This window comes from Vulpes lagopus, chromosome 4, assembly GCF_018345385.1.
Source record: "Vulpes lagopus strain Blue_001 chromosome 4, ASM1834538v1, whole genome shotgun sequence".
In the NCBI taxonomy this organism is placed as follows: Eukaryota; Metazoa; Chordata; class Mammalia; order Carnivora; family Canidae; genus Vulpes; species Vulpes lagopus.
Genome location: NC_054827.1, coordinates 25,311,186 through 25,332,513, shown reverse-complemented (window position 1 = coordinate 25,332,513; position 21,328 = coordinate 25,311,186). Strand labels below are relative to the sequence as shown.

At 38.3% G+C, this 21,328-nt stretch overlaps 1 protein-coding gene across 2 annotated transcripts; it reads left to right on the top strand.

Moving 5' to 3' along the window:
• Positions 1-573: 573 nt before the first annotated feature.
• Positions 574-21,103, top strand: SARAF (store-operated calcium entry associated regulatory factor). Of its 2 annotated transcripts, none has more exons than XM_041752926.1 (6): positions 574-839; positions 8,931-9,109; positions 11,630-12,047; positions 14,940-15,069; positions 16,005-16,099; positions 18,163-21,103. In XM_041752926.1, exons 1-6 carry the CDS (start codon positions 737-739, stop codon positions 18,186-18,188), a joined length of 951 nt encoding a protein of 316 aa, XP_041608860.1. In that variant the 5' UTR covers positions 574-736; the 3' UTR covers positions 18,189-21,103. The 2 variants fall into 2 exon arrangements, with proteins under 2 accessions (XP_041608860.1, XP_041608859.1); XM_041752925.1 differs by having other exon boundaries at positions 576-839; positions 15,945-16,099.
• The last annotated feature ends 225 nt before the right edge of the window (positions 21,104-21,328 follow it).

Below are 21,328 nucleotides of genomic sequence, written 5' to 3'. Positions count from 1 at the left end.
CCTTGCTACCTTTCACCCAAATCTTTCACCCGAATCTTAGCAAACGGTAGCGGAACACGAATCATGTGCCAGGCCCTATGTTGGGTCCTGAAGACGAAGTTTTATGATGCAGAGGAACTTCTCTCAGGAAGGTCATGGAAGTTTCAGCACGTTGGTTTCTTTTTTTTTACGATTTTATTTACTTATTCACGAGAGACACAGAGAGAGACAGAATGCAGACACAGGCAGAGGGAGAAGCAGGCTCCGTGCAGGGAGCCCCACGTGGGACTCGATCCCGGGTCTCCAGGATCACACCCCGGGCTGCAGGTGGCGCGAAACCGCTGAGCCACCGAGGTTCCCCCGCACGCAGGTTTCAGTCTCAATAACCGCGGCACCTTCCCTCGGAACCTTTCAGAGCCGCAGACCAGACGCAACACGGTTGCGTCACTCGTTCCCAGCCCAGCGCCCAGCGTCCCGCTTCTGGATCCGCCCCCGGCGGAAGCGTCCTGCCCTTGGCTCCGCCCCCAGCCGGCCTAGGCCCAGGGGCGGGGCCTGCAGCGTCCACTCGCGTTCTCCCGCGCGACGCAGCGGCAGTGACGTAACTCTTGCGCACGGACTTTCGCTGCGGCTCTGCGGGGAGACTTCCCTCCGCGGCGGCCCGAGCTCCCGGCGTCGCCGTGCGGTTGCGCGCGGACTTCCGCCACAGGCTTCCGGCCCTGGAGCGCCTGGCAGCCGCCCTCTACCTTCCCCTGGAGCCATGGCCGCAGGCGGTGGGCCGGAAGCTGCTGGGCGCCGCGCTCTTCTCCGCCTCCTCTGCCTTCTGCTGCTCGCGGGCCCTGCCCTCGGCTGGAATGACCCTGGTGAGTGCTGTCCTCTCCCGGCCCTTTCTGTCGCCCGCAGCTTGCGCCCCGAGGCCCGGCGGGCGATCATTGTCGTTCGCCCCTAACTGCTCACTTGCGTCATCTTCTCTGTTCACCTGCGCCTCTAACTGCTCACTTCCATCTTCATCTGTGTTCACCTGCGCCCTGCCTGGCCCTTTTGCTTTCCCTAGACGTCCTACGGGACAAGCGGGGACTGTTAGGTCCCCTTTCTCCCTCCCCTGGACTCCCAACATCTGTCTGCCGTCCCCTTTCTCGGACTACAGTCCTCATCCCTAAGATGAACTGGAAAGTTCGACACTCACCTGCTCTTCTTGCTCTGTTGTCATGACTGTCTGATGTCATGTTCGCTGCCTGTTGTCATGGCTGCCTGTTGCTACGGCTGGCCGTTGCCACAGCACCGGCAGTCTGTGAGTCATACTTAGTGGACAGGGATGCCAACCTTGCAGGTCGGTTAGCAGAACCGTAGAACCCATGCTGCTTATTCTGACCTCTTGAGTGAAGTTCGTCTCTTTATACGGCGGCTTTTCCATTGCTTTTCACCGCACACTGGATTTTAAAAAGTGACACATGATGAGTGGTTTCTGGAGAAAAGTTTTTTTTTTTACTATGTTATTAGAATTTTCTTTTTTAGGATTTTATTTATTTATTCATGAGAGACACACAGAGAGAGGCAGAGACACAGGCGGAGGGAGAAGCAGGCTCCATGCAGGGAGCCCGATGTGGGATTCGATCCTGGGACTCCAGGATCACGCCCTGAGCTGCAGGCGGCACTAAACCGCTGCGCCACCCGGGCTGCCCTGTTATTAGAATTTTCTTAAGAATTTTTACAGGATAAATAATATTCCGTGTAATTTTATTTCTTAAAGATTTTATTTATTTATTCATGAGAGACACGGGGAGAGGGAGGGGGCAGAGACACAGGCAGAGGGAGGAGCAGGCTCCATGCAGGGAGCCGGATGTGGGACCTGATCCTAGGTGTCCAGGATCAGGCCCTGGGCTGAAGGCGGCGCTAAGCCGCTGAGCCACCGGGGCTGCCCTAAATTATGTATGTATATGTACACAAACGTACAGATTTCCATTTAATGATGTATGTTGTCAAATTGGAATTATATAAAAATGACTTTTGAATAGTTAAAACATTTTTTTGTTGTTTGGAGGATGAAGATGTAAAAGCATGAGAAGTATCAATATTGTATTTGTGACTTGGGTGATAGGAAATGACCATGTTTCTTAAGCAACGGATTTACTTCTGTAATATCCTATTTTATTTCTGAATGCTGAAATGGAAGAGAAGCTGCTGTTTGCAAATACTTGACTTTGAGTAACTCATTTTATGTGGATGTTTTATTAGTAATAAAAGCCAAATTGGATTTAAATGTCCATGTATTTATGTATTCCTAGAAAGTTTACCTAAAGAGGACACTGTGATCAGAATTATAGTTTAAAAACTGGATTGAAACATTAGTTGAACCCTCAATTCTTTTTAAAATTTTTTGTAGGTTTATTTATTTGAGAGTGTGTGCTCTCCTGTAAGCACAAGTGCAGGGGGAGGAGATGAGGGAGAGAGAGGGAGAGAATCTCAAGCAGACTCCTGCTGAACCTGAGTAGGGAGCCCAGCCCTGACGCTCTGTCCCCACCACAAGATCATGAGTGGTAGGCTTAACCAACTGAGCGACCCAGGTGCCTCAAACCCTCAATTCTTAAGTAAAGAAAAGGATGTTTACAGATGAAGAGTCAGGGGGAATTTTAAAAGAGGAACCAAATTTAAACTAATGCTGAACCACTTCTTGGTAGCCCTTAGTCTATCTACTCTATGAACTATTGTTCTGGAACAAAAAGCACCAAAATACTTTGTGGAGTAAATTCTGCTTTACCTTAATTTACTTTGAGGAACTTTTCTCTGAAAGTATTTTATTAGGTTACGTTTTATCAAGCCTTATAGTAAAAAAATAATTGTTCCCTAATTTGTATTTTTTTTTGACTTTGGATGCACTTACTTTGCTTTTAGATAACATAGAGGAATAGTTTGCCTGGAAAAAAAAGTATATCAGTTCTAAAGCAATTACCTGGCTTTTCAGAATTCTTTATGGAATTATTTTATATTTAAGTCACTTTTCTGGGTGTTGGGAATATAGCAGTGAACAAAACTGAGCATCTTAGTTTACATTTATTGAGGAGAAATAGATAATACACAAATTGGTAGGTACCATGTCATATTGTGAAAAGCAGTATGGGCAATGATAACACAGGAAGGAAGACAGGGTGTACAGGCAGAAGCGGGACTTTCAAATTATACATTGGTCAGAGAAAAGGTCACTGTTCAGGTGACATTTGATCAGAAACTTGAGGGGAGAGGAAGTGTAAATGACCTGCTGTGACTTTTATTTTATTTTATTTTATTTTATTTTATTTTATTTTATTTTATTTTTTATTTTATATCTTATTTATTAAAAAAATTTTTTTTTTTTTTTTAAATTCATGAGAGACACACACACACAGAGGCAGAGACACAAGAGAGGGAAAAGCAGGCTCGGTGCAGGGAGCCTGACGTGGGACTCGATCCCGAATCTCCAGGATCATGCCCTGGGCTGAAGGCCACGCTAAACCGCAGAGCCACCTGGGCTGCCCGACTTTTATTTTAAAGGTTCATTCTGTCCACTCTGTGAAGAACAGCCTGTAGGAGGTCCAGGGAAGCGGGGGAGGCCAGTGAGGAGGCTGCTGGTACAGGGAGTTCCTAGAGTAGGGATGGTGTGGCCAGGGGAGAGGCAGTGGAATTGGTAAGAGTGATTGGATTCTCACCTACTTAGAATGTGGAACTGACATGATGATCTGATGGATTAGATGTAGGGATGAGAAGAGAGGACAAAGGTAATCCAAGGTTTTTGGTCTGAGTGACTACAAATGTGGAGTTAGCATTACCTGAGATGTGTAAGTTTGTGGGAGAAGCGTATTTGGGGGCGTTTGGTTTTGTTCATCGTGAGTTTGAGACCTGTAAATAGATTTTGATTTGTGAGTCTGGGCTTTTGGGAACTCCCTTTGAACCTCGGCTGATACAAATAGCAGAGGATGGGTAGGAGCATTTTGTTCTTAGACCTTGTCTCAGTTTGGGCTGTTCTAACAAAATACCATGATTGGTTGGCTTAAACAACAAACATTTATTTCTTATATTCTGGAGGCTGGAGAGTCCAAGATCAGGGTACTAGCATGTTTGGTGTCTGGTAAGGACCCTCTTCCTCGTTTGCAGGTGAGGATCCTCTTCTTGGTTTGCAGATGGCTGTCTTGTTGTGTCTTCACATGGCAAAGAAAGAGAGGGCTCTGGTATTTTCCTCTTCTTATAAGGATCTAATCCTATCATAGGGGCTTTATCCTCAAGCCCTCATTTAAAACTAGTCACTTCCCAAAGTCCCTGCCTCCAGATATACTGACATTGGGATTAGGGTTTCAACATAAGAATTTTTAAGGCCACAAAATATAGTGACCTTTAGGTCTAGGGAAGAAAGATGCTATAGGGTAATAGTAATGAAACCCCATGTGTATATAGTTCCATAAACGTTCTCGGTAGTATTTACTGTATTCGGTCATTTATTATGTGTCAAGTACTCTGCAGAACAATTTTAGTAAATCTTATCTAAGCTTCATAACCTATTTTAAGGTTGATAAATCAAAGCTTCATGACCAATTTTAAAGTTGATATTATCCTCTTAATTTTACAAGTGAGGAAACTTATATGCAAATAATTTAAATGACTTGGCCAAAGTTATATAGCAAGTTGGTGATGGGAATTTAGTTGTGTTTTTTTGTGTTATCTCAACTCTGATACAATAATTTCAAGTTATTATTATTCCTGTTATTTAATTTAATAGTACCTTATGACTTTTTAAACCTTTGAATATTTTCATTGTTATAGTTTCTTATGTATGAGGTGGTAGTTTGAGGTTATATAGCATATTTTATTTTAATGTGATTCTTAGAAATTTTAGGTCTTCAGCCCACGTGGAATTAAGTTTTTATATTTCTGTAAGTGGCTTTTCTTCTAGCTGCATAGTCAATTATTTTGGTGTCATTTACTAAAGAAGGCACTCTTTTTTTTTTCTAAATTAAAAAGTCCACTTTATCTTATTTTTTTAAAGATTTATTTTACTTATTTGAGAGACAGGGAACACACACCCATATGAGCAGGGGGAGGGGCTGAGGGAGAGGGAGAGAATCTCAAGCTGTCTCCAGCTGAGCATGGAGCCCCATACAGAGCCCTGTGCAGAGCCCCGTGGGGGCTTGATCCTACCACCTAGAGATCATGACCTGAAGTGAAATCAAGAGTTGGATGCTCAACTTACTGCACCACCCATGTACTCCAAAAAGTTCATTTATCTCCTATTGAATTCCCACATGTATCTGGATTTATTTCTGGGCTTTCTTTTGTTTTATAGTTCCATTGTCTATTTCTTTTTATTATTATTATTATTATTTAAACAATTTAAATTCAAGTTAGTTAACATACAGTGTATTATTAGTTTCAGGGGTAGAATTTGGTGATTCATCAGTTGCATTTAACGCCCGGTGCTCATTACATCAATTACCCTCCTTAATGCCCATCACCCAATTACTCCATCCCCTCCTCCCTTGCCTATTTCTGTTCTAATTCCATATTATCTTGATTATAGTAATTTTTTGGTAAGTTTTATTGTCTGGTAAAGCAGTTTTTTTTTTTTTTTTCAAAAAATTTTTGGTTATTTATAGACATCTGTTTTTCCACAAGACCTTTAACATAATTTCTTCCTGGTTCCAAAAATCCCAGTTTGGTTCCTGGTGGGAAGTGTATTATATTTATTTAGATCTTATTACATATGTATTTTTAATATAGATCACATATTGATCCTAAGTTTATTTCCAGATATTTTATGTATGTATGTAGTTTGACACTAATTTGAGATAGGTTTCCTATTTTCATTTTTAATTGGATATTACAGGTTTAGAAAAAACTTTAAAAGAAAAGAAAAAAACCTTTGACTTTTGGTAATTGATAAGATATCTAGCTGTTTTATCAGATTCCCTTATTATACCATGATTGTATTTTGGGAATTTCTCTGGATTTTGTAGGCCCAGAAACTCTAAATAAAATTTCTTCTGTTTGCACTAAGTGTGATAGATACTACTGGAAGATCACTTAGAAGTCATGGTCTACCTTTTCCTTGTCTACCTCCTTGTAAATACTGGGAAAGCCAAATACTCATTTTGCTAGAATTACTGGGTGCTAAGTCATTCTAGTCAGTCTACTGGAGGAATTATGGGAAAGGTATTTTAAATTTTGGTGTAAAGTTGTCAGTCTTCTTTACATATTCCTGTTTTCTTTCAACTCTGTATTTAAGGTTCAGGTATGTCAGTGCAGTTTTAGGCATCATGAGAGGCCATCACTAAATCCTTCAATATAACCTACCCCCGCCCTTTATTAAAAAGGAACTTTCCCCCGCAGGTAAAAATAACATTACCCCTGACAAAATGAATCTTAATTTCTTAATATCAACTAATTATCCATTCCATATTCAGATGTCACAATTGTGCCTGAAATGTCTAAACTAATTGTCTTAAAACAAGATCCAGTCCTGGCCTGTGCATCCCATCTGATTGTATTCTCCCTTAAGTTTTCTTAAATGTAGAACAGTCCTTTTTTTTTTTTTTTAAGATACTGCTTTGCTGAGGGGATGGACCCAGTTGTTCTTTAGAATATCCTACCTTCTGGATTCTGTTTTCTCATGGTGTTTTATCTTGTTTTTTTCTTTTCTGTTTTTCTTGTAGACAGGATGCTAAGTTTAAAGGATTGATAAAATTCACGTTAAACACTTTTGGGGATTACATCATAGTAGACGGTGTAATATCAATTTGTTCTACCATTATTGATGCTAAGATTAAGTAGTAGATTAAAAATGGCTTTATAACTCTTATGAAATTACATTTTTACAGAAAGCACTCTTGTAATGTTACTTGGCACCATACCAATATCCAGTTTCTTAATGATTTTAAAACTAATAAATCCTTGTCTGAATCAGTTTCTTTGGGCATTACAAAATGATGACTTTTTCTAGTTCTGTCATTTCTTCTGCATTTATTAGATGTCATTCTTCAGTGAAGTTGAAATTTCCGTTTTCACCTGAGGCTATTTAAGATTACAGTTCCTGGGGGAAAGTCAGAATAAAAATTTAATTTTTAATCTTTAATTACTGATTTTCAGAGTAAGGAGTTAGGTAGTAACTTTTAGTGACAAATGAGGTTTTGGCATTCTCTTTGAGTATCGTTATGGATTCTGGATTTTCATATATTGAACATAATTTGATCAATTATAGTCTTTATCTTGCTGGTCAGTCTTTTACTTTTGGTGTCTTAAGAAGAATTCTCCGTACCGGGATCATAAACATATTCTGTTGTGCTTTCTTCCAGTATTTTTTATTTGTAGTATGTTTTATGGTAAGTTTTTAGCCATCATGGATTAATTTTTATACATTGTGTACGATGATCAATTTTTCTAATCCTCTGCCAATACTATATTGTTTAGACTACTATAGGTTTAATAGTATATTTTGGTATATGTAGTCAAAATTTACTTTCTTTGTTGTTACTGATATTCAACTGTCTTTTCATTATTGATTTTATATGTTATTATATGTTCTATGTCATATTTCTAGTTTTATTACATTTTGGTGAGAATGCGGCTGATAAATCTCAGCTTAGTTGCATCTATTAAGTCCTTTTTTGGTAAATAAGTATAAATACTATCTATATCTGCTGATAGGAGGGAATGTCCACAATGTATGATTAAGTGGAAAAACCATGCGAAGAATGATGTGGACTGTATGTCTCAGTTTTTATAAAAATAAACTAATAAACAAAACAGCCCCTGTATATGTCTCTGGGTAAGCAAGAAAAAAGTATTTATTAGGTTGTTAATTTGGGTTATCACAGAAATGTGAAATTGGAGGAAGAGTGGGTTTCACTATTAAAAGAAAATCTTGAAATATATATAAAAATGAATAAATTAAAAATACATGAATAGTTTAAAGAAGAATAAAACGAACATCAATGTAGTCCCATTCAGTTAAGAGAAAGAACGTTAGAAGAATTCTGCATGTCCCTTCCTAAGTACATTTCCTTTCCTGGAGGTAGCTACTTAACTGATTTTTGAATGAGTAATTTTTTTATTCTGATTTTTTGACCCACGTTTGTGGTAAAACCCTAAAAGTTTTTGAGAAACTGACTAGCTGTTTTCTTAGCAGTGTGAAAAAAGTTTCTGGCTTCTGGTTTCCTGAGATTTTAAGTGCTGCTTTTGGGGAAATCACTGCGGAAAGACATGGGAAACACAGGACTCCCCATAATTAGGGCATCTTTTGAAAGCTCTAGTAGTCCAATATTGTACATCTGGCAGAAGTATGGTCAGAAGGAGTAGGATGCTCTTTATCTTTTGCTTCTCAGGTTACCGTGGTTTATCTGTGGCAGTCAGGAATAGGTTAAAGCCAGAATGCTTTTATGGAGTGATACGAGTGTCCTTCATCTGATCCCAGGTAGTAGGACATGGGGGGGGGGGGAAGAGGAGGAACTTCCATCAGCTCAAGGTCAAGACAAACCAAATACAGATAAAAACCAAAGCCGGGTTCACCTGGACATTCTTTCTGTAGGTTTTAAAAAAGATGGTATGGTAGCAACAGGGAATTTTGTTGGTAGCCTTTTTGAGCAGTACTCTTACTCTCTGCCTGGCCTATGGTTGTCATCCTGCTGTCTTTGTTTATCATTCTCCTTGGGGTTTCCTTTGTCCCTCTGTATGCCATTATTCTTTCTTTAGTCCTCTGGTGTTTATGTCTTTCTCTGTTTTGTTTTCTCTTGGTGGTGAATATCTTTCATTATCTTATTGAGAATTGATACCTGGGAGTTAAATATTTTGAAATCAAGACATCCCTCTTGCTTGAGTAACAATATAGAATTGTACACCCACTTATTTTTGAAAGTTTTCCTATGACGGGTTTTATTAGGATGACTTTCTATGACAGTATGCTTACTACCTGTTTATCTATGTTCTTGTTTTAGACAGAATATTGTTGCGGGACATAAAAGCTCTTACCCTCCATCATGACCGCTATACCACCTCTCGTAGGCTGGATCCAATCCCACAGTTGAAATGTGTTGGAGGCACAGCTGGATGTGATTCTTACACCCCAAAAGTCATACAATGTCAGAACAAAGGTTGGGATGGGTATGATGTACAGGTAATGTTCATTATGTTGATAAGTCTAACTTGAATTTTTATTCAATAAAGTGTTTATTGGGATATTACTTGTATATTTTGGAAAGACATGTAGAAAAGTCTCAAGTTAAATATATAAATATAAATCAGTTATTCATTTTCTGGAAGAACATACTCCAAAAGAAATGAATTGATTTTAAAGCCTGGAAATATTCACTGGAATTTTCTTCTAGGGGATCCCTGGGTGGCGCAGTGGTTTGGCGCCTGCCTTTGGCCCAGGGCGCGATCCTGGAGACTCGGGATCGAATCCCACATCGGGCTCCCGGTGCATGGAGCCTGCTTCTCCCTCTGCCTGTGTCTCTGCCTCTCTCTCTCTCTCTCACTGTGTGCCTATCATAAATAAAAAAATAAAAAAAATAAAAAATAATAAAATAAAATGGAATTTTCTTCTAAGATAGTAAATTTTTAAAACTATACATACTTGGGAGTAGGGGTCAGCGATCTCTGCTAGTTGTCATTTTACTGTCATTCCTCAAAGAATACCAACCTACTTTTGAGAAATAATGTTAACATGATTGGGAATTGTGGGCTCTTAGGAATATAAAATGGTACAGCTGCTTTGGAAAACTGGCAGTTCCTCAAAAGGTTAAGCATAGAATTACTATATGCTCTAGTCATTCCACTGTGAGGTATAAAACCAAAATAATTAAAAATGGCCACACAAAAATTTGTACATAAATGTTTCTAGCAGCATTATTCATAATAGCCAAAAAACAGAAACATCCTAAATGTCCATTATTGATGAATGAATAAACAAAATGTGGTATATCCATACAATGGAATATTATTCTGCCATAAAAAGAGTGAAGGGCAGATACATGCTATATATGTGTGAAAACATTGTGCTAAGTCAAAGAAGCACAGTCACATATTATATGATTGCATTTGTAAGAAATGTCCAGGATAGGGAAATCCATAGAAACAGATTTGTAGGACAGCCCGGATGGCGCAGCGGTTTAGCGCCACCTTCAGCTCAGGGCCTGATCCTGGAGACCTGGGATAGAGTCCAGAGGCATAGGCAGAGGGAGAAGCAGGCTCCTGCTTCTCCCTCTGCCTATGCCTCTGCCTCTCTCTCTCTCTGTGTCTCTCTCATGAATAAATAAATAAAATCTTAAAAACAAAAACAAAATATTAAAAAAAAAAGATTTGTAGTTGCCTAGGGCTGGGAGGTTTGGGAGGAAATGAGTGACTGCTAATGGATAAGAGATTTCTTTTTGGGGTGATGAAAATATCCTAAAGTTGGTTGGGCTTATGGTTGCACAACTGTGGATATACTAAAAACCATCAAAATTGGGTGAATGTATGATAGGTGAATAATATTTCAATAAAGCTGTTATAAAAAATACAATAGCATATCTGAAACTTGGGAGAGGAAGATAATTTGGCCAAAAAGCTAAAGAAATGCAGAAGATCTATTTTAGCTTGTGTCTCTTTAAGTGCTATTAAAGAAATATATTACTTATTTAGCTCAAAATAAACTCAGACTTTTTTTTTTTAAGATTTTTATTTGAGAGAGAGCAAGAGAAGGAGTAAGCAGGTAAGGGTAGTGGACTTTTTTAAGGTAGAAATTTTTGAGGATAGCATGAATTCTTTTTGCATTTTTCTAAATATCGTAAATTCTTTTTTTTTAAAAAAAGAAGTGGAGCACCTCACTGGCTCAGTTGGTAGAACATGTGGTTCTTGATTTTGGGATTGTGAGGTTCAGGCCCCATGCTGGGAGTAGAGATTACTTAAAAATTTTTTTTAAAGAGAATTAACTTACAGGATTGGACCATGGAAAGTTAGTTGATAGTATTATAAAATTTGTGCAGAAAGTTTTTCTCAGAAGGTTATATAATCTCTCGGATACTATATGTAGTTACCAGATACTCATATATGATGCTGAGTTTTGAGTCTTAACTTAAAAAAAAGTCTATTTTTACTTTTATTTATTTATTTTTTAAAGATTTATTTCAGAGAGAAAGAAAGCACTCATGGGGTGCTGGTAGGGCAGAGAGAGAGGGAGAGAGAGTCTTAAGTGGAGTGTGTTCAGTGCAGAGTGCAGAGCCTACTATGGCGGGGTTCAATTCATGACCCTGAGATCATGACTTGAGTGGAAACCAGGAGTTGCTTAATTGACTGTGCCACCCAGGTGCCCCCCAAACCTTTATTTTTAAAGAAAACATCTTGAAAAACAGTGTAAAAAGTTGACATTTAAAAATTTTGCTTAACATTTAAAATTGTGAAGTGTTTAATATGTACAAAAGAATTGCTTACATATATATGTAAAGATTAAGGAATAGTAATAAACACTCAGGTACTTAGTATCTAGCTTTGAAATCCCGAGGTTACTTTTCCCTGACACAGAAGGACTCATTGTTTTAAATTTTGTCATTCCCTGACTTTGTTTTGCAGTTTTATGACAGCTATATAGCCCAAGTAGTACATATTAAATGAAAAAATATTTTTGATTCTGATAACCTATTTCTATTTTTCTTCACAGTGGGAATGTAAGACCGATTTAGATATTGCGTATAAATTTGGAAAAACTATGGTGAGCTGTGAAGGCTATGAATTCTCTGAAGACCAGTATGTACTAAGAGGTTCCTGTGGCTTGGAGTATAACTTAGATTACACAGAACTTGGCCTGAAGAAATTGAGAGAGTCTGGAAAAAACCATGGCTTTAACTCTTTCTCTAATTATTATGACAAGCTGTACTCCCCAGATTCTAGTGGCATCCATGGATTGATTACCATTCTGGTACTACTTGCTATTGCTTATGGAGTTTATAAATTGTTCCTTAGTGATGGTCAAGATTCTCCTCCACCTTATTCTGAGTATCCTCCAAATTCCTATCATTATCAGAGATTCGCTAACTCAGCAGGACCTCCTCCCTCAGGCTTTAAGTCTGAATACACAGGTATGTTTCTCTAATGGCATTAAATAGGGTAGATGGGAGATAGTGAATCTTGTGCTGGTTTCTGAAATACAAAGTAGTTGGATTGGGAAACCAAAGCAGATTTGTCTTCTTCTTCTTCTTTTTTTTTTTTTTAATTTTTTAAAAGATTTTATTTATTCATGAGAGACACAGAGAGAGAGAGTGGTAGAGACACAGGGAGAAGCAGGCTTCATGCAGGGAGCCTGACGTGGGATTCTGTCCCAGGTCTCCAGGGTCAGGCCCTGGGCCTAAGGGGGCGCTAAACTGCTGAGCCACCCGGGCTGCCCCAGATTTGTCTTCTTGTCTTATATTTTACATTTTCAACTTCTTTTACCTCTTCTTCATTGTGATTACTATGTTTTTTTTAAAGATTTTATTTATTTATTCATGAGAGACACAGACATAGGCAGAGGGAGAAGCAGACTCCCCACAGGAAGCCCGATGCGGAACTCGATCCCAGGACCACAGGATCATGGTCTGAGCCAACAGCAGACGCTCAACCACTGAGCCACCCAGATACCCTTGTGATTTATTATTTTAAGGTGGCATGATTAAATTATAAATCGTAATCAGAAAAACTTGATTAGATGTGGCAGTAAGCATTTACCTTATACCATATGCAAAAATTTATTCATTAAATATTATAGATCTCAGCATAAGAGGTAAAAAACAGGTTTCCAGAAAACATAGGAAAATATTTGATCATGTCATGGGCAAAAATTTTTTAGAATGTAAAAAGTTCTAGCCATAAAGAAAAGATGGATAAATTTGACTTTATTTAAATTAAGAATGTTTAACCATCAAGAGACAACATTAGCAGAGTGGGAAGGCAAGCCACAGACTGGGAGACAGTATTTGTAAAATGTTATTTCCAACACCAGGTATTTATCTACAATATGTGCTGCCCAAGTGAGCACTAGAATATGTAAAGAACTCTCCCACAAATCTGAGGAAAGACACACAACCCAATTTTTAAAATGGACAAGACTTGAACAGCCATTTTATTATAGAAGATAGCCAGATGTCCAGTAACAATATGAAAAGGTGCCTGGTATCATTAGTCTTCAGGAAAATGCAAATTAAACCACACTGAGTTAGTTCATTATTAACCACCATATAACCACCATAACAGCTAACTTTAAAAAGACAGAGTAGCAAGTAATGGCAAGGATGTAGGAGTTGAATGGTACTTGATGGTAGGAGTTAAAATAGAAAATACTTTGGAAAACTATCACTGCCTACTAAAACTAAACCTCCTCCTCCCCTATGACCCAGCAGTTCCATTCCTCAATATATACCTAAGAGAAATGCATGCATTTGTATACAGAAAGACATATACAGAATACTTATAACAGTTTTATTCATAACAGTCAAAAACTGGAAGTAGAATGTCCATAAACATTAAGAATGGGGATCCCTGGGTGGCGCAGCGGTTTAGCGCCTGCCTTCAGCCCAGGGCGTGATCCTGGAGTCTCAGGATCGAGTCCCACATCAGGCTCCCTGCATGGAGCCTACTTCTCCCTCTGCCTGTGTCTCTGCCTCTCTCCCTCTCTCTCTCTTTCTCTCTCTGTGTGTGTGTGTTTCTCATGAATAAATACAATCTTAAAACAACAACAACAACAACAAAACATTAAGAATGGGACAAATTGTGATTTTTTTCACACAATGGAATACTATAGATTAATTTTAAAAAACAAAACCAAAAACTGATATAATGCAGTAATGGGGGTTGACTCTCAAAGATATAATTTTGTGCCAGACACAGAAGAGTAGTATATGATTACATTTATATAAAGTTCAGGAATGGTTACACTAAAGTATGGTAAGAGAATTCAGGGTAATGCTTATCTCTAATGTGGGTAGGTATCGGGAATTGTAATGAAGGAGCCTTCTGGGGTCCTAGAAATGTTTTATTGATGTAGGTAGTGATTACATGCATGGGTACATATGTACAAATTTATGTTCATGTGAGATTAGCACACTTTCCTTTATGTATGCTATACCTCAATTAAAAAAAAAAAAGAAAAATTTCTTCTGAGCAGAAGATACTTTCTTGGTCTCTTTAAGTTCTGACTTCCCAAAATATCTGGCTGCTGCTTCCACTTGGATTCCTCCGTTAGACACTCAAGTACAGCCAATACCTGAAGCTTTTACAGATGTTCATAATGCAAAGGAAGGAACTCAAAGGGGGGGGCCGTCATCTTCAGTAGCTGATCCTGAGCAGGACAAACGTAACTTTATAGGAGGGAACTATCCTCTCCCTCCTTCTAAAATAGATCCCTCTTTTGCCATGTCTGTGGGAAAGGTGCTCCTTAGTTATAAATCAGTATTTTATGAATACCCTTTAAAAAAAAAGATTTATTTGGGATGCCTGGGTGGCTTGGCAGTTGAGTGTCTGCCTTTGGCTCAGGGCGTGATCCCAGTTTAGGAATTGAGTCCTACATCAGGATCCCTGTGAGGAGCCTGCTTCTCCCTCTGCCTATGTCTCTGCCTCTCTCTGTGTCTCTCATGAATAAATAAATAAAATATTTTTTAAAAGAATAAAAAAGATTTATTTGTTTCAGAGAGAGAGTATGTGGCAGGGAACAAGGGGCAGATGGAGAGGGAGAGAAAACCTCAAGAAGACTCCCTGCTGAACAGGGAGCCTGATGTGGGGCTCAATCCCACAATCCTGAGATCATTACCCGAACCGAAATCAAGAGTCACCCCCCCCTTTAAAAAAAATACACTTTTTGACTGTAACTTGTTTATGAGTTGACGGCTGAGTATTAATAATAAATAGTACAAATAATATATTTGAAATGCCATGATTTTTTTTTTGGTTTTGTGGGCTGTGTTTTAAGTGAGGATATATAATCATTTTTTTATTTCTAGGACCACATGGTGCAACTTCTGGTTTTGGCAGTGCTTTCACAGGACAACAAGGATTTGACAATTCAGGACCAGGGTTTTGGACTGGCTTGGGAACTGGAGGAATATTAGGATATTTGTTTGGCAGCAATAGGTATGCTTTGCATTGATCTCACTAGCCCTTTAATTCCACTTTTCTTTAGAGGCTTCTTTGGTTTGTAGGTTGACTGGATTTGGTTTTGTTAAGGAAAATAAATTATGGTGACATTATCCTATTAAATCAGATTCTCTGCTGTATGGACTTCATCAGTACTGTTGTCTGTGTTGGTTTTTTTTTTTTTTTTTTCATTATATTTCTTCTTCCCAATGTCATCCTTAAAGATATTATGAGATAGGAAAAAGACTGTTTACTTAAACATCTGAGAAAATGAGAAGACAGGAAAGAGCACAGTATTTGAGGAGCAGTTAGCAGTCTGGCTTGGTAGGAGAATGATAAGGGAAAAAAAGCTGAAACAGGGCCTGGAGCCAGATTTTGGGATGTCTTCATTTTTTTTTTTTTTTTTTTTTTAGATTTTATTCATTTATTCATGAGAGACACAGAGAGAAAGAGAGACAGGTGGGGTGGGGTGGGGGGCAGAGACACAGGCAGAGGGAGAAGCAGGCTTCATGTAGGGATCCTGATGTGGGACTTGATCCCGGGTCCCCAGGATCATGTCCCAGGCCAAAGGCGGTGCTAAACTGCTGAGCCACCCAGGCTGCCTGGGATGTCTTCATTATTATTGGTAGTTTAATTTTAGATTTTATCTGAATGAATTCTGGAAGAAAGAATCTCTTCTTCCTGTCACTTTGCCCCCCATGGCACTGACTATACAATATCAGAAATACAAATAGTATGTATTTATTTCATATTATACCAGAACAATGAGGAAAAACACTTGTTAAAGGTACTTTTTTTTCTGAGAATATAGGAATAGGAAGATATTTAAAAGTCACAAGAAAAATGCCTGATATGTGTCTATGTCTTAATAGAGCAGCAACACCCTTTTCAGACTCATGGTACTACCCATCTCATCCTCCTTCCTACTCCAGCACATGGAATAGCCGTGCTTACTCACCACTTCGGGGAACCTCAGGTAGCTATTCGGCATCTTCAAGCTCAGAGACAAGAACCAGAACAGCGTCAGGTAAGAGTGAAAACACAGAAATTCCTATTATGTAGCAGTGAAGTACAGAGGTAGTTTTGAAACTTAAGAAGATGGTTATTAATTGTATATTAGCAATAATAGTTTTATTTGGCATACTCATCGGAAATATTAATAGCACAATTAACTGAGATTAAAATATAGATCAGATTCGTTCTTTCCTCTCACATCTAAACATTCTTTAAAAATCAAACAGGGATTTGGTTTAGACTTACTTTTGCTGCTAAACGGGGTTTTACCTTAAACCTTCCTGAACATTGGTTTCCACATATGTTTAATTCTATGACCTCTAGGTTTTTTTTTTAAGCTCTAAGATGGAATTTTCTAGGTAGAAGTTCGAACTTTTAAAATTCAGTAAAATCCAGTAAATAAATAAATCCATCCTTTAATTTAAATAATTGTCAAAAATAACAGTGGTAATGTTTATTGCTATATGCTAAGAGGGAATTTTGTAAAAAGCAAAGATATAATATAAAAAATTTAAAAATAACTATTTGTTTTTAAACATCCAGCTAATTAACAGAGGATGGGAGGACATGAGTAATGAAGTAGTAATAGATTGCTGTAGATATTCATTCTTGATAATGACTGAAGACTTACTTAAATGTTTTAAAGTATAAGAGTGAGTTTCTCATAGTACTAGTGTGAATATAAATTGATACAATCACTTTGAAAGACTGTTTGAAAAAAAAAGAAGAATGTTTGGCATTACCTACTAAAATTGAGCATAAATATACTCAAGACTCAGCATTTTCACTCTCAGATATATGTCAACAGAAATGCATACATTTGTACACTGAAGGATAAGTACGAGAATGTTCATAGCATCTTTATTCCAAATAGCCTCCAACTAGAAAAAACCCATGTAGCCAACAGCAGCAAACTGGATGAATAAATTGAGTCATGGCCATATAGTGGAATGCAACAGGGAGAGAGAATAAATGCTGTATGAAATAATGTAGATAGATCTACCAAATATAAAAAGAAAAGAAAGAAGCCAGACACAAAGGAATATATTTGATGATGATTACAACATTCATATTTTATATACATCTTTAAAAATAAGCAAAGCTAATCTATGGTGTTAGATGTTAAGGTAGTGGTTACTTTGAAGGAGAAGATGGGGACATAGTGATTGGGAAGATATATAAAGGCAAACAGTATGCTTATGGACAGAGTGACCTTAGGTTCCCCATATAAACCCAACTTTCTCGACTCCAGACTGCTGGACTGTGTGAGTGTCTGGTTTGTCTAATCTGATTACGAGCCCCCCTGGGCAAGAACTTTGTCTAATTCTGTGTTCTCTACAGCACCTAGCCCTTTGTTGGCACCACCAACTGCCAAAGAACACTCAGTCCCTGTTAACTAATAATAAGGTTGACTTCCCAACTCAATATGATGAGGTTTCTGTCATTTTTATGCCAGTGTAAAATACAGCTACATAGGACATAACACAACAAGAAAACTCATTCTTAGTGGGAACAAAAATTGTAAAAACAACCCCATAAAAATCAACTAGAAGTCTTTGGGACTTATATGAAGAAAATCATTAAACATTACCAAATAGCCTAAAGGAAAACCTGAAAAAAATTTGACTTTCCAGATGGGAACACTTGTCATCTTGTAAACTGTTAGTGCATTTGAGTATGTGTGTGTGTGTGGGGCGGGGGGGGGGAGGTGGACTAAGTAACATTTACCTTTGGAAGCCTGAAATTTGCCCCCAGAGTATTTCTCTTGTCCCTGGAGTTGTGATAGGAACAGGGCATGGCTGGCTCCATTGGCCTCTTTGCTTTTTGGCTTAGACATTGAGTATTGCCCATACCATGTTGGTCCTACCATAGGACACCTGTTCTTTGGTTTCCCAAAAGCAGCATGTCGGAGTCTAGTCAACTTGATGCCTGGGTGACTGGGAGGGTCCCCACTTGCTCCCTCATTCCCTCATGTTTTTTTATTCATTTGTTAACAAATGTATTCCTGTAGTAGTTTTATAAGCAATGCCAGTGCATCTTTAAAAGCGAATATAAATTTCACTCTTCTCATTTTAGGATATGGTGGTACCAGAAGACGATAAGAAAGTAAACAGTTGAAGTCAAACGCTGGAAGCAAAATTTCTGATTTTTTCATCACTTTCTTTAAAAAAACAAAAAACAAAAAACAAAAAAACCAAGTACTACCTGCTAACAACCGGGGAAGGGGAGTTTGTTTTTGGTCCTTATTGCTTTCTGTGCTCTATTACTTGAGACGTAAGAGCTACTAGATGAGAAGATGCTTCTGTAGAGAATCGTATGTTAGTGTAATGTGCATTTGTGTGTATAGTTTATGAAAGCGATGACTACTTTGGAAAGCTTTCCAAAAATGTTAATTTCTAAAACCTGATATCATTAAGAATGAAGGCTTTATGACTATTACACCCTAGGTACAGAAAGTGTCAGTCTTACAGGGTTTTAATTGTTACTTTATAAAAACGATAATAATCAATTCGGTATTTGTTGTGTAGTGTTTACTGTTCTTCAGACATTTCAAACAAGCTTGGGACTACCAGTTATACTTACCTGTGTGTTCTTATCACTTTTGAGTTCAGGAGCTTTGAATCCTTCAGTGGTGGTGGGGTTTAAGTAAGTGAGAATGACACCCCTCCCTTTTTTTTTTTTTTTTTTTGGAAAAGGTAGAAAATAAGTATCTTAGAAGGTGGTTGTGAATGATTTGTGTGCTGACAAAAATGCTTGAAACCCCCATATGCATTAAGTTCAAATGTGTTAACAAAGGTGTCTTACTCGCAAAAGCATGCAGCCCTCTGTGGGACCTCCAATGTTGTTGTTGCTGTTTCAATCTTACAGGAAAAATAAAAACAAATAAGGGGTTTCATTCTTATTCTTTCTACCAGCTTTGACACAAAATGGTGTAACCTTTTTGACCTTTTTTCCCAAAGGAAAAGGGGTTCACGCAGTAGCGCTATCTCCCTAATTTCCCATGGTAGTCTTGCCTTAGCTACCAGTCCTCAGTAAGTGTCTTCAAAAAAGTAATTCAGAAATGGTGTGGAAGGAATCCTCTGCGAAAAAATGGCTTAAAAAAAAAGAAGAAATCTCCAAGCCTCCCAACTCACAAAGGTTGCACCATTTAACCTAGTTGAGCTCTGCAACCTGAAAGGCTTATTTTTACCTTTTAGGAATCATTTAAAAACAAAACCTTGTTTATTCTTTAAAATATGATTTAGGGGCTAAATAAACTGCCCTTTCCTTTCATCAGGAAAACTCAGTAGAAATTTTCAATTATGTCACAGAGGAAAAAAATATTTAACTATGTTGCACTAAATTCTTACTCCATTTCTCCTTATAAAAGGAGATGGAATAAAAGAAAATCCAGTTTATTACCATTTTCCCCATTTGCTTAATAGTATTTTGGATTTTAATTTACTTTTTGCTATAGGAATCAATAATCTTGAACTGAGTATGTTTTACTTGGAGAGCAAAGTAAAAATTTGTTAATTTAAAACTGCTGTAGATTGTGCCAGTGATAGTGATCTGCACATTAAATTTGCTGTTTATTTTTTAATGAAGTGATTTTTTTAATTGGAGTATAGTTGCCATAAAATGTTACATTAGTTTCAGGTTCAATTTCTACTTTTGGACGCATTATTTGAGGTCCATTGGAATTTTAAGAAAATAATGAGTGAATAGTGGCTTTAGATTACTCTCAGGAACACTAGGGGTGTTCTTTGAGGCTCTTTCAAAGACTGGAGGGAAGGAAGGGAAAGAAACTGGGCAGTCAGGCTCAAGATCATCCACCCCCAACCCCCACTCCTCCTATATTATATGTTTACATTTCTTTGTTACTTGTGGAAATCTAAGACTCAGAATGAAAGACAATATAACTGGGCTTCATTAGTGGGTTGATGGTCCCCAGTAGGTATGGCACCAAGGGAAAGAAAGGTACTGAAGTTGGGAGCTTGGTGGGCCTTCCTTGATGGGTGGGCATGAAAAGGAGAAAGAGGTGAAACTTTATAGTTTTACTCACAAGATGGTTCAGCAGGACTTCAGATATTAGGATGGGATTGCTGGCAATTTAACCAGTTAGATGTGTTTCTGTAGTTTCATGAATGCTTCTTTCTGAAGCTCCTTGATCTCTTGGATTCTGACCCCAGTCCTCCAAGACTGTCTTAAGTTTATCTATGGTTTTTCCATAACACATTGTACACACTTTCACTATTGTACTTAGTACATTTTGCTGTAATTGTCTCTTAAGTGTAGATCTTTCTTACTACTCTAAGCTCTTTAGGGAAGAAGGCCACATACTACTTCTTCCTGCCTTTTGTAGCTAGAGCATGGTCATGTGACTAAATTCTGTCAATATTTCAGTCAGATGCTTCCTCCAAGTCTTTGGAGACATGGCACAAAGACCTTAGGGGAGTTAAGAGATTATTCCCAGCAGTGATAGTCAAAGATTTAGTGGAGGTATTGGTGAGTGTCTGGTGATACTTCCTTGGGAGATGTACTTTTTAAAAAGATTTTATTTGTTTGAGAGAGAGTGAGCAGGAGAGAGCACAAGCCAGGGGGCGAGTCAGAGGGAGAGGGAGAAGCAGACTCCCTGCTGAGCAGGGAGCCCAACATGGGGCTCCATGCTAGTACCCTGAGATCATGACCTGAGCTGAAGGCAGACACTTAACTGACTCAGCCACCCAGGTTCCCCTCCTAGGAAGACATATTAACTGGATAATTGCTGTGGTATGTGTTGGCTGGGTTGTGAGCTACCTAGATGCCCATGCCCGAAAACCTGCCGCTTCCTAAGCCTGGTTTTTCAGCCTTCCCGTTGGTTCTTTGAACTATTTAATACAAATGTTAATAAATTCCTTTTCTGCCCAATTCAATAGAGTTATTTTCTGTTGTTTGCTACTAAGAACCTTTAATGTATGATGAATCTCCTAAGATTCTTTCATTGTAAGCAACATATACTGGCTAATTGTAATAAAACATTGTGGTTGACTCCCAACTGCTGTTCCTCCCTGTTGATTTGTTCTGTTCTGTTGAATCAGTGGTTCTCAAACTTGAAGGAGCATCAGAATCACTAGAGGGCTTTAAATACAGATTGCTTGGCCCAACCCTGAGAGTTTCTGATTTAGCAGTTAAAATGTTCAGTTTTTAATTTAACATATAGTTCAATATTGGTTTCTGGAGTAGAATTCAGTGATTCATTACTTATATATAACACCCATTG